Source organism: Toxorhynchites rutilus, chromosome 3 (genome assembly GCF_029784135.1).
Source record: "Toxorhynchites rutilus septentrionalis strain SRP chromosome 3, ASM2978413v1, whole genome shotgun sequence".
NCBI classification, from domain to species: Eukaryota; Metazoa; Arthropoda; class Insecta; order Diptera; family Culicidae; genus Toxorhynchites; species Toxorhynchites rutilus.
In genome coordinates, this window is record NC_073746.1 from 280,966,651 (window position 1) to 280,979,222 (window position 12,572).

The window sequence follows — 12,572 nt, forward strand, 5'->3', positions numbered from 1 at the left end:
TCCTCTTCGCAAAGTTCATTCTCGATTAGAACGGAAAAATACTGTCTCGATTCCGCTCATCTATTTTCAGAAAATTTTGCATTCCCTCATTTGCCTCTCGGAATGACGTTAGATGGTGATAGAATCATATTGGAAAAAAAAGCCAGCGAGTGTCTCTGTAAAATCATTCGTTTTTCACTCAAATAGCAATCATTGAAGTCTCGATCGCAGCAGTAAAATATAGGTAGATAGTTGAAATCGAGTTGTTTCCTGTGCACTATTGCATTGGCATTTTTTTGTTTCTAGTATGAAACGATCTAAGCCAACGCCAAAGACCATATAATTGTTTTTTGGTGAGCGGGAAGGCTGAATGCTGACAAGGAAAAGAGTACAAGGGGAAATAAAATCATACAAACAAGCAGATTGAGTCTATTTTGGCTCACTCGTTATCTTGTTTGTGCGATCCTTCCAAAAGAGTAGAGAGTATTCATTCATTGAATGTTGTTTTCCACTCTATGTTTTGTTATGTTCACTCTCAGTCCCGAATGAAGATGGTCGGAGAGCGAAAAATGATTCATCGTGCAATCTCACGATTGCTTGTTGCATTCTTTTCGCCATGATTGTTCCAAGCAGATACAAGAGTGATTTACAATTAGGTGTGGAGAAATGACTGAATGAACTTTTCCATACTTGGCTGCAAGTTGATCTCTGATGCTAGAGAACGTCCAAAGAATATTAACGTCATGTAACGATTTACCACCTCATTCTCTTTTTCAAAAATAATCTAACATTCAGATCCATCTGCGGCCTCCTTATAGTCTTGTTCGAAGACTCGTCGGAACCAACGACAAAGTATAGCTTATGAAGTTTTACTGAGTTTTTCAGTGACAATTGACAATTAGAACGATTGTGTGATGAATGGAAAAGGAGAGAGATATTTCATTCGTGATAATGCTAATTCATGATAATTTGATAATTTCTGAATGCGCCCAAAGATGGAAACTCAATGATACGCTTATGATATCGCCTAGGATGGATACACGATGTTTCCAATTTACTCTGGAACTGAGAATCATGAAAAATGTATCGTTTCGATCAGATGCAAATACACATTTTTTGTTCAAAGTCCACAATTCCAGAACTAAGGTTTGATTCAGTTAAAATTCGGAATCACTGTTCAGTTTATAGCAGCGGTCGTAGTAGGCGTCAGCTGAAATCTTTTGACAGAAAATTGTTGGGAAAACATGTATCTTTCGACGGTGAAAATTTCACGATGATCAGCTTTGAAAAAGTTGTGCAGGATGGAAGCCGAGAGAAGAAATTTGATTTTGAACACCCACACTAACAATCCGGCATGGCCAGGTACTAAAATCGCGAAATCGCTGGAAGTGGCTAAATCGACTGTGTGTGATGTGCTGAAACGTTTCCGTGAACGTACAACTGTTGTTCTGAAGGATCAGAGGACAGGGCGGTAGTGGAACTTACGATCGGAAGCTGAGGTTGGACAGCTTCCAGACATTAAATTCTATGAAGCCACTGATAGAGCAGATGCCCCAACAAATTTAGGTTCGTTAAATTTGCCAGGAAGTTCTATATTTGTGAAAAGATTTGCTTCTGTTGAGAGAAAACCAAGGTCCTCGTCAAAAACAAGACAATGAACTCGTAAATGTATAGGGAAGAGTGTCTGCAGAAACGTCTCCTTCCGTTTATTGAGGCTCACGAAGGTTCGATGAAGTTTTGGTCAGGTTTGGCAAGCTTCCACTGCAGTTGAGAGGTGCTTCAGTGGTACCATGACAATGGCGTCGATTACATTGAAAAAGACCGCAATCCTCCCAATTGCTACCAATCTCGCCCAATAGAATAATATTGGCCAATTGTCAATCGGAAATTGAAGTAGGATGGCAACTCGGATGACTCGGGATGGTGCAGACATGAAAAGATTGTGGAATAACATTGCTTTTGAGGTTGACCTACAGAGAGTCCAAACTTTGATGGAGGGTATCCCAAGGAAAATTCATCAAAACTGTAACGGAATAATTTCAGCCATGTTTTTTCTAAAAAGAACAGTAACCATTTTTTGTACCTTTAACCAATCAAGAGAAACAAATGGTTTTGTAATTCCGGATTGTAAATAAATCAAGCTTTATCTTATCAAAATCGAATTGAATTATAATCACCCACGTGAGCCATCCTTTGTCAACACAAAATGTACTTTACGTCTGTTCTAAAATTATAATGGAACAAACCTGTATCATCCTTCATGTTGTCGCCATTGCTGATGCCACTCTGCATGGCATAACCCGCGCTGGTGTACTCCGGCAGTGTCTGTCGCCCGTGAAGATGGTGATTCGGGTAGAATCCACCGTCCGTATAGCCGTTGTCGCTACCGGTGCTGCTGCCGCGTTCCCCGCGTTGATTAATTCCACTGCTACTGCCATTGTGCTGATTTTTCGTTCGACTGAAAGAATTAAAAAACCCACTTGTCTTATGCTTTGGGCTGCTAGCACTCGTGTTGAGCGGCTGGTACTGATAGGTCGGTATGTTGCTCGACTCCAGTTGCACCATTTGAGGGTATCCCACGTTCCCACCCGTGAGAGCCGTTGTATTTGTCGGATGATGTACGGTGCGATGCGACGGAATCGGACTACACTTGATCGGTATTCCGCTCTGTTGTTGCTGTTGCGCTTGGGACTTGAAAAATGGATTGCCCGAATGCAGCTGCTGCTGCTGCTCCAGCTGCAGCTGTTTACTTTCTCTCAGCTGATTCTGCTGGTGGTAGAATCGTTGTAGAACTGAAATAAATAGTTACGTTAGCATTGGTGTATGTTTCGCAATAGCAAAGCCCTCCTCACCTATGGGACTGGTGTTTCCTTGCAGGTGTTTGTACGACTGTTCGTCATTTAAGTCGATCATCTTTCGATTGAGCATGAGCGGGGACGAGGGATTGCTGAAACCGGTTCTGTTTCCGTTCATGATCGAAGCTCCACCACCACCGTCCTCGCCCGGCAGCGGCGGTTTGTATGATTTCTGCTCCGCTTTGCGATGCGAAAACGGCGAAGTGGTGAGATTTTTGAATATACTCTGCCCCAAGCTACTGAGCGTTGATTCCTTCTTGGGACTACCATAAGCAAGCGGATCAGAGTTGGCATTGGGATCCGCTGCCCTCCTGGACAGGAACGGCGAATGTTTGTACTTTCGATTAGCTTCCGAAGCGGTGCTAATGTTACTAAAGTTGCTACTATTACTAACTATCGCACTTTTTGGTTGAAGTTTAAGATATTGAGCCTGAGGTGTTTGCATTTGATGTTGCTGTGATTGTAGATGTGGATGTGCGGGCGAGGGAGACCGTGGAACGAACGGTGTGGAAGACGAGGTAGTTTGTGACTGTACCAAGCTGACGCTGTTGAGTTTCACTTGCAGTGCTTGATGCTGCTGCTGCTGTTGCTGTTGCTGCAGCGAATCGGAGCAACTATGCGTGCAGTTTTTATCTGTTATGTTGCTTGATTTGATTGGGATTGACGACGCTATTGCGGATTGCTTGTGCTGGTTGGTCTGCGCTTGCACCGCTTCCGTCAGACTTTCGTATGGAGTCGGGACTCTGTGGGAAAGTTACAAGAGAATGAATACTCTGCGAATGATTGTGTTCACGATTATAACATTTATATACAGTTGGAATAATCGAATCTCCGGGTTAGTCATCATGCACTACTTCAAACGACTACGGTTTAGTTAGAAAATCAAACAAAACTATCTAGACTCACTAAGTGGAAACATTTAAATGATGGATTAAAAGTATACTTACTGAAAATAAAATACTAAAGAAATAGTTACCTACAAATAAACAAAATTATCAAAATACTTTGGTGCTTCGAGTTAAAAAAAAAGGTTTGTAAAAAACATATCGCAGGCATAGAACAGAGATGGGCACGTTCAAATAGTTATGCGAAGAGCAAGATAACAGAAGTAGACGAAAGTAAAATGCTTCCGAGCCTGGGAACAGTTACAACGAACCATTGCTCTCAGTTATACTGAAGGGTCTCGAAGTGAGAATATGTCCCGTTGCAGAATCGAATGTTTTCGGTATTTTTAAATCCTGTGGCCTATCCCGACCTTGTACAATATTTCCATTAATAGGTGATGTTTAGTAGAAGGACTGATTGACTTGCATTAATTACAGTGGAATCTATCAATGTGTGGAAAATGAAGCTTCTAACTCGTAAGTATACCAGGTGTACATGTATGAACCGAAAAAAACACACGTTTTTTGTATTGAAATGAAAAACTTTACTTTATGAAAGTATATTCCTTAGATAGCTATACATTTTTCCCATCTCTCTGGCAATTTGTGGATGCCACGTCAAAAGAACTGTTCCTCTTTGGAAGCCAACCATTCATCATGCCATTTTCCTACACTTCCGCAAGAATTGAAACGCTGCTCAGCAGGTATGTGTTCCATTGATGCAAATATGTGGAAAAAGCAAAGAATGTTGAGTAAGCTACGTGTGAAAGAATTTCACAACCAAATGATTGCACACTTTTTTCGGTGTGTGCTGGACTTGTTAAATGATGATGCAACAAAATTACATTGTGTTTGTCTTTTGTGTTGTCAGGTTTGAGTAACTCATAGTAGATCAAACACTTCTGATCCCACTGAACACAATACTTTGTGTTCCATCCAGAGTGATTTGGCCAAGCAATGCCGCATAGGATTTTCGAAATAAATCCACTTTTCATCGGCGGTCACAGTCCGATAGAGAAATGACATCCCTTTGCAGCGATTTGGTGATCTCTAGAAAAAGATCGACCTTGACGAATCGATTTTCTAAATAGTGTACTAAATAGTATACTGATTCACTAATTAAATCGGTACCAACGAATTGATCTTTGAAAAATCGAATGCCTTTTCTCCAGTTTTTTCATTGTTCTAAAGGGTGTGTCACATCAAATTGCATCACGGAAAAAACGCTGTAGAAATTCCCCCAGTAGACCGATCCTTTTGAAAATTTTAGACAGTAAAATAAAAACTATTAAACAACTTTTGGCATTTTCTTTTTATTCATACTTCGAGTCCGATAGAGACGAATGAACTCTCAGAGTTTAAAGTCTCTCTAATTCAATACCTTCCTTCCTTCGAGTCCAAGCCCGTATGCTCGCCCCTTCCTCTTTACCCCGTCCATAAGGTTCTGTACAACGTCAGGTTGTAGTTTTTTTTTTAACAGAAATCCATTTTCTCTTGAAGTCCGCCTCCGATTTGACAACTTTTGGGTTCTTCCGGAGGGCCTGCTTCATAATCGCCCAATATTTCTCTATTGGGCGAAGCTCCGGCGCGTTGGGCGGGTTCATTTCCTTTGGCACGAAGGTGACCCCGTTGGCTTCGTACCACTCCAACACGTCCTTTGAATAGTGGCACGAAGCGAGATCCGGCCAGAAGATGGTCGGGCCCTCGTGCTGCTTCAATAGTGGTAGTAAGCGCTTCTGTAGGCACTCCTTAGGGTAAACCTGCCCGTTTACCGTGCCGGTCATCACGAAGGGAGCGCTCCGCTTTCCGCAAGAGCAAATCGCTTGCCACACCATGTACTTTTTGGCAAACTTGGATAGTTTCTGCTTGCGAATCTCCTCCGGAACGCTGAATTTGTCCTCTGCGGAGAAGAACAACAGGCCCGGCAGCTGACGAAAGTCCGCTTTGACGTAGGTTTCGTCGTCCATTACCAGGCAATGCGGCTTCGTCAGCATTTCGGTGTACAGCTTCCGGGCTCGCGTCTTCCCCACCATGTTTTGCCTTTCGTCGCGGTTAGGAGCCTTCTGAACCTTGTATGTACGCAGGACCTCCCGCTGCTTGGTCCGCTGGACGAATGAACTTGACAAATTCAGCTTATTGGCGACATCCCGGACCGAATCACGTCTAAACTGCCTAACTACGCGCTTGTGATCTTTTTCACTGACGGAGCATTCATTTTTGCCGTTCTTCACCTTCCGGTCGATGGTTAGGTTCTCGAAGTATCGTTTTAGTACTCTGCTAACCGTGGATTGGACGATTCCCAGCATCTTGCCGATGTCCCGATGTGACAACTCCGGATTCTCGAAATGAGTGCGCAGGATTAATTCACGACGCTCTTTTTCGTTCGACGACATTTTTCCAAATTTACGAAAAATTGACAGTGAAGCATGGCCAACGTGATCTATACACTCTTATCTGATTATAAGCGAAAGCTGAAGATATAATTCCTAAAAATTAAATTTCTACAGCGTTTTTTTCCGTGATGCAATTTGATGTGACACACCCTTTATATAAGGTGTAGTCTTTTCTTTGAACATGGAATAAACATTTAACATTTCTATTCAAACATCGAAGACATTTTTATTAATTCTCAGCATTGAGGTCACAAAAAAACTTGGAAGCTCAAAAAAATTGTATTTTCTTGGGCATCCATTTTGTACCGTCATGTAATTGAAAATTGTTATCAGATATTTAACAGATGAGGTAAGATGGCCACCCTAAGCATGGGTTACAATTAAACACAATGTATACAAAATTGAAGCATTTTATTGTATCAGCATCGACCTTTAGGATGTTTTCCACAATCACGTTGATTTTCAGAATGTTTACTTTTTATATCATAATGTTATAAGGTAAATGATTTTGGTTTGTCCAGTCGTAAATATGATCATGGTTTGTCCACTTTTTTGGATGCTCTAATTCAGCACACCTTTGTCAAATCAGGTATTTGAATATTTCAAAACATATGAATAAAATTGTCTTTTTTATTATTTACAGCAGTTTTATAGTATATTTTTACGGAATCACATGTTGTAAAGGATAATAAAATACACCATCTATAGGTGTCAATGCGAGCTAATTCGATCACCAGATGATTATTTCGCACATATTCAGACCTTTTCTGGATTATAACACTTACAAATATTGTAAACATCATTATTGCACACCATTTATATCAGATTTACATAGCTAAACCATTAAATTAACACATTCTGATCATGATTTGTCCAATTGAATAATGTTGTTTTGTCCACTATGGCAACCGCTGCAGTTTGTTTATTGTGTCCTTCGTGCGTAGCAGAAATAAAGTTTCTCTGTGTTGAGTATGTTGAGGTGAACATTTTAGAAATGCCCAAGAAAATGCAATATTCTGAAGAAAGCATAAATTATGAATGGATCAATATGATGACAGTAAACTCAAGCAATGATAAATGCAACATCTACTTGAGAATTCAAGTGTGATCAAGCTATTGACTGGGTAGAGACTCGATTGAGCACCTCCGACAACGGTGGATATCTCCCAGACTTAGGCTCGAAGCGTCCCAGATGGCAACAATGGACCATGCTTTAACGGGCATGCACGAAATACCCGTAAACTAAAAAAGTTCGTATTCCATCTATTCGGAGCGGCAAATGACCTGAGATGACTCAAATCACAGTATTTCGCAGGCAAATAGTGTTACTATAGTTGTCATTATATGTGATTTGAAGTTGTGTTGAAATTTTAATGAAAAATATCAAATTTATTCCAAAGAAAGTTACACTGAAAAAAAAATATTTTGAAAATTGAAGTATTTTTTAAAAATTCTTAAAAAAATATGAATAGACCTTAGAATTTTCAACAAGTTTCCATATTTTTTATGAAAATTTAAAAAATTACAACATTTCATCCTTTGACCAGAGTTTTGTAGGTATTATAGATTTTGAGTTATAATTTTTTGATAAAAAGCAAAGAAACAACCTCGAACCTTTCCAAAAAGTAGTCTAATTCTTTTTTGAAGATTTCAAGTATGCAAAGTTGTCTTTAAACCCAAATCATTTCACCCATCTGAAATGGTGCTGCCAACTCCTAAGAAGAGTTGACAAGAATTTCATTACAAGCATTGTTATCACTAGCTAATTGGACAGATCTGTGATGCGACAGGAACATTTTTTTTTTGGACATTTTCGACTCTAATTGGACATTTTTGTAAACTTCGAGTTTGGAACCCAAATTATGGCCTCAGATTGAAGGTCGCTACCAGACGTCGACACTGTACCACTGTCATCGCGAATGTCCAATTATAAGCCACAATCGCCTCAAATGCGACACTAGGTGGTGCCTTGGTATGTCGAATTAGTGGTAACTTACTAGATTTGAAAAATTACATTATTGAACTTAGTTTTCAAAATTTTGTGGCGATGAAGAGGGCCGGTTAGTTTAATTATTATGTACTGTTTGTTCACTTCATGAATGGTAAGATCCAGTAATGATGACAGATGCATGGTGATTAGTAATTGGATGGTGCATATCATAATGAAAGATTTCGAAGTGGAATGAGATATACTGAAAACTGCCCTCCATGAACGAGATAGCTCCTGTGTTCTATATAGATAAAAGGGTGAATTAATTTTCTCCATTGGCTTTTTCCAACCAATTGAACACGAAAATAAATGCGTGTTCGCGTATGACAGCGCTAAAGAGGAGCAAGTATCAGAAAAATTCTTTCGCCATTCCTATCCTTATCCCCATCTAAATTACTCCCTACCATTGCAATGTGTGGTGCATAACACAACTACAAACAGCTGCAAAACCCGAAGTACAGCTTATAATTTAACGAATACCAACGGAGATGAAACAGCATACGAATCGATCCCTACTAATGCCATATTTTCCATTCCATATGCACCCTTTAACCATAAAAAATCCGATTCATTGAAGTGTTCCTTAGTGTTTGATTTTCCAACTGTTTCCGTTTCCAAAGAGTTTAGATTTAAGCAGTCTAAAGACCAAAGTACCAAATTTTACCGAATCCTGAGCTATGAACGTCGAGACCTTCTTCAGCCGAACCATCAGCCTTTACAGTTAAATAGTCAAAGCCACCAAAGCGTCAACGCGAATTTTATTTTATTCCTCGTCGTATAAACCTTTCTTGGGCGAAGACGAACACTAAAAAAAATACGGCTCAAATCGGACGATTGATGCGCAAACAAACATTTGTGGCTATTGATTTTAATATAAAAAAATCGAAATAATTTCGTAAATAAGTGTTACGTTTACACGTATACTAAACGTTTTACGAATTTCAATTTTACTGTGACATGTACATTCTATATATCATAAATTCCAATACTTCCCAAGATGTTCCTAGCAGGCTAAACTTTTTGTATTGAGCAGTGCAGTGTAACTTTCCCATTAATTATATTGAACTAGCTGACCCGACAAACGTTGTTCTGCCATATAATTTATTTCTAGAGAATATTTTGGTTGATAAAAATAACGAATATATCTCAAGAGAGTTTGTATGTTATTTATTTATTTATTTATTTATTTGAATCATCTGACTCACATTTGGTCTAAATGATTATTTAAAACTAAACGTCACAACTACATCAAAGCTTTGGTCATACGAAATAAAAACGATACAAAATACAGAACAAGTCATCTATGAATGAGTCGTCTATAAAAGGTGTCCGATGAGATATTGAAGTCAACTAAGTCGAAAACTTCGTTGAAACGGACAGGATTATGCAACGCATAGTTCATACTGCGTCCTTCGAGATACAGGAAGTTTCTGTTATCGTTCTGATCTGTAAAATTGATCTAAATGGTGATTTTCATTGCGCAATATACATACTGGTACCTCTTATTTTCGATTTTTCCCATTTTTTTTCTAAATATCTTTGTTTCATATATATATAAAGATATGCAGAGTCAATTTTTTCGATTTTTTCTAATCATCTCAAATATTTTCCAAAGTATTCTATTGTTCTAATTTGGGTGAATAAAAACTCAACGATATACGAACGACGCAGTTCTGATCAGCCGTTCTCCTTTGTTGATACTTTACACGTACGTGGTAAAATGCCTCTTTTATATATAAAGAAGATTAGGGGTAGTGGGGGTAATGTGGTCACGTGGGGTAAAATGGTCACCTGCTTGTTTGGTAGTATAACTATTGACTATTTACACCGTATTGATAGTCAGCTTATGTTTGAAGAAATTCATGACTTTTGAGTCACCCTGTACTACAGTGGAGCTCGCTCTCTCTGTAGCCATTCTGCCGTAGTTTTTTTGCGTTTCGAATTTAAGGAATTTCTAGTGAAATTTAGTTTATTTGACCTGATATTTGCGACAAATCAACAATTTGGACGACTGTTCACGTATTCTAGGGGAGGTGAACAGATATTTTGTTCAATTTCAGCGATTATTTCGCATATTTCGCATTTCGTTGTTTGGTGGACAAAATGGTCAGTGGAGGATTACTACTGACAATGTTCTGTTTTCAAATGCTAATATACCTTATCACCTTCTGCTCCTAAAGGAGTCCCTTTTGTGGTTTTCACCCAGGAAAAATATGGCACCCCATTCAAAACCAAGCCTCATTTTGAAAAACGTTATGTGTTTCATACTTCGTCTATGTACGTATGAGAAAACTTCAATTACGATTCTAGGTGAATAGGTCTTGCTCATTTCATACATGTACCTACTATTTCAATAATGATTTAAACAAATTTGGCCAAAAAACATGTATAAATCTATCTCTTCTAGCGTGATATGTGCGAGTGACCACTTTGCCCCCCACAGGTGACCACTTTACCTCCTCACTAAAAAAATGTTCGATACGGTACTATTATAAATTTTCATAATAAAAACCGCTTACTATCTTGAACTACAATAAGTTGAGCTAAAATATTCTTCGAAGAACGGAAATTTAAGTGGTATGTTGGAACAGGAAATGGGCATGTTTCTTAGGGTGACTACATTCCCCCCAGTTCCTCTATATGTAACATCTACTTCGCAAAGTCGAACTAGCCCATGAAACTGAAAGTCTCCTTGGAATGAAGATATATAAAGATATAAAACGCCTACGCCGACCTCACAGCAGAACACATAGGAAATAACTTTTCCGATAGCTCGCCGTATAGAGTGCGATACAAATCAAATACAGTAATCGTTCGTTAACTGGTCCTGGTTTAACTGGTCTGCTTTTTAACTGGGCGAACGTTAACTGGTCTTTGGACCAGTTCAAAAGCAGAATTTCGTAAACAATCGACGCCATATTCAAATGGAAGATTTGCTGTGAGGGGCATTCGAATGTAATTTGAAATGTCATGAAAATTTACATTATTTTCGCATGACAAAAGCATTGATTAAATTACAGAGAAATAATTTCCTCGAATTATATTTCATACCTGTTGTCGCAATCAATGCAAACCTTTTGTTTATCCAATTTCATGATCAACGCGAATCAAACAATTCATTGAAATTCCCCTCGAATTTATTTGACGTTTTACATGCCGGATCAGTGAAAAGGCGATAAATGGTCTTCCCTTTTAGCCTAGTTAGCGAATAATTACTGTACATCATTAACGTCACGAACACGTCACGTCAATAATTATTTCATGCAATTTTTATGGAGCCATGGTTGGTCTGTGGTACTAGGTGGGGCCATTTGCTCACTAAGTTGGTTAGAAGAGCGGTATATGAAAACAGCAAGGAGGAAAGCGGAAGGGGGATTGTTTTTTTGAAGCGTGGCAGAGAGAGCTCAAACACAAGCGTCGAATTATTGAATTCTCTCAATAATTTCGGTGGTATTCAGTTGATACTAGTATTTTATTCGAAAATAAACATTTTGCGTATAGAAAAAACGAAACGTTTGCAACGTAAAATGTCGTATTGAATTATACTTTATATATTTATATACATTATACTTTCAAGATGGCCACAGAGTAGTTTTGACATATTGGCCCACCTTAGGTTTCTTCTATGCACCTTGATGGAAACATTCACATACACCGGCAACGTAACGATCCATCAGCAAACGCTCTACGTGAACGACCGGTAGGGTTTGTAGAAAAGAATGATTGACGGTTACAGACCGTTCGTTGGGGTTCTTGTTTGGGCTTTGTGTATCGGCTTTTGTTTCGATTTTGGCTGCATTTCTGTTTTGTGTCAGACACCTATTCCGTACGAAATAAATATCCTGTTACGGAGTAATCATGGACATATCTTGAATTACATGGCTGATGCAAGTGTGAATTGATGACGACGTTGATGGTACATGAACGTGACGTTCTATGTGAATCGCCCTCAAACCTTCCTTGCGCGGAAACTAACTCACAAAATAGACAGCTGAAATCGAACGATCCATTCTCGCCAGGAAATCCGATCCGTTGTGACAGGCATGATTGCCAACTATAAATTTCGAAAATCAGAACATCGCAAATAAAAATCAGGGAGAAATCAGGATAGTCCATTTTGGGTTGTCCGGAAAGTTCTTTCAGGATTTTTTGAGAAAACAAAAGTATCATTTTTATAGGCAGTTCATTAAAAGTATTTTTAAAAAACTGATGATGATTTCATATTATAATGTAGAGCGATAACAACAAAACTTTTATAAAAGAAAAATTTAGAAAAGTCCACTATCGTGGGCCATATGACAAGTTCATTTTCGGTCCCCTGCTTCGGTTGGGACTCAACGTATTAATATCGACACCACACTTTCGATAACGCGATTCACTTCGAAATCGATAGATAATGAACAAAAGGAAGAGAAAGCATTACACAAGTGCAAAACGGAGAGCTTTTTTATGTAGAACATTATGACAGTTC

The 12,572-nt window shown here is 38.8% G+C and overlaps 1 protein-coding gene across 1 annotated transcript in view; it reads right to left on the reverse strand.

Moving 5' to 3' along the window:
- LOC129772806 (dual specificity mitogen-activated protein kinase kinase hemipterous-like) overlaps positions 1-12,572 on the reverse strand; it is a 41,518-nt gene that overhangs the window by 19,111 nt on the left and 9,835 nt on the right. The window contains exons 5-6 of the mRNA XM_055776283.1: positions 2,832-3,577; positions 2,226-2,771 (exon numbers count right to left, since the gene is read on the reverse strand). Of these exons, the coding sequence (XP_055632258.1) occupies positions 2,226-2,771; positions 2,832-3,577 (1,292 nt within the window). The remainder of the gene's footprint in view (positions 1-2,225; positions 2,772-2,831; positions 3,578-12,572) is intronic.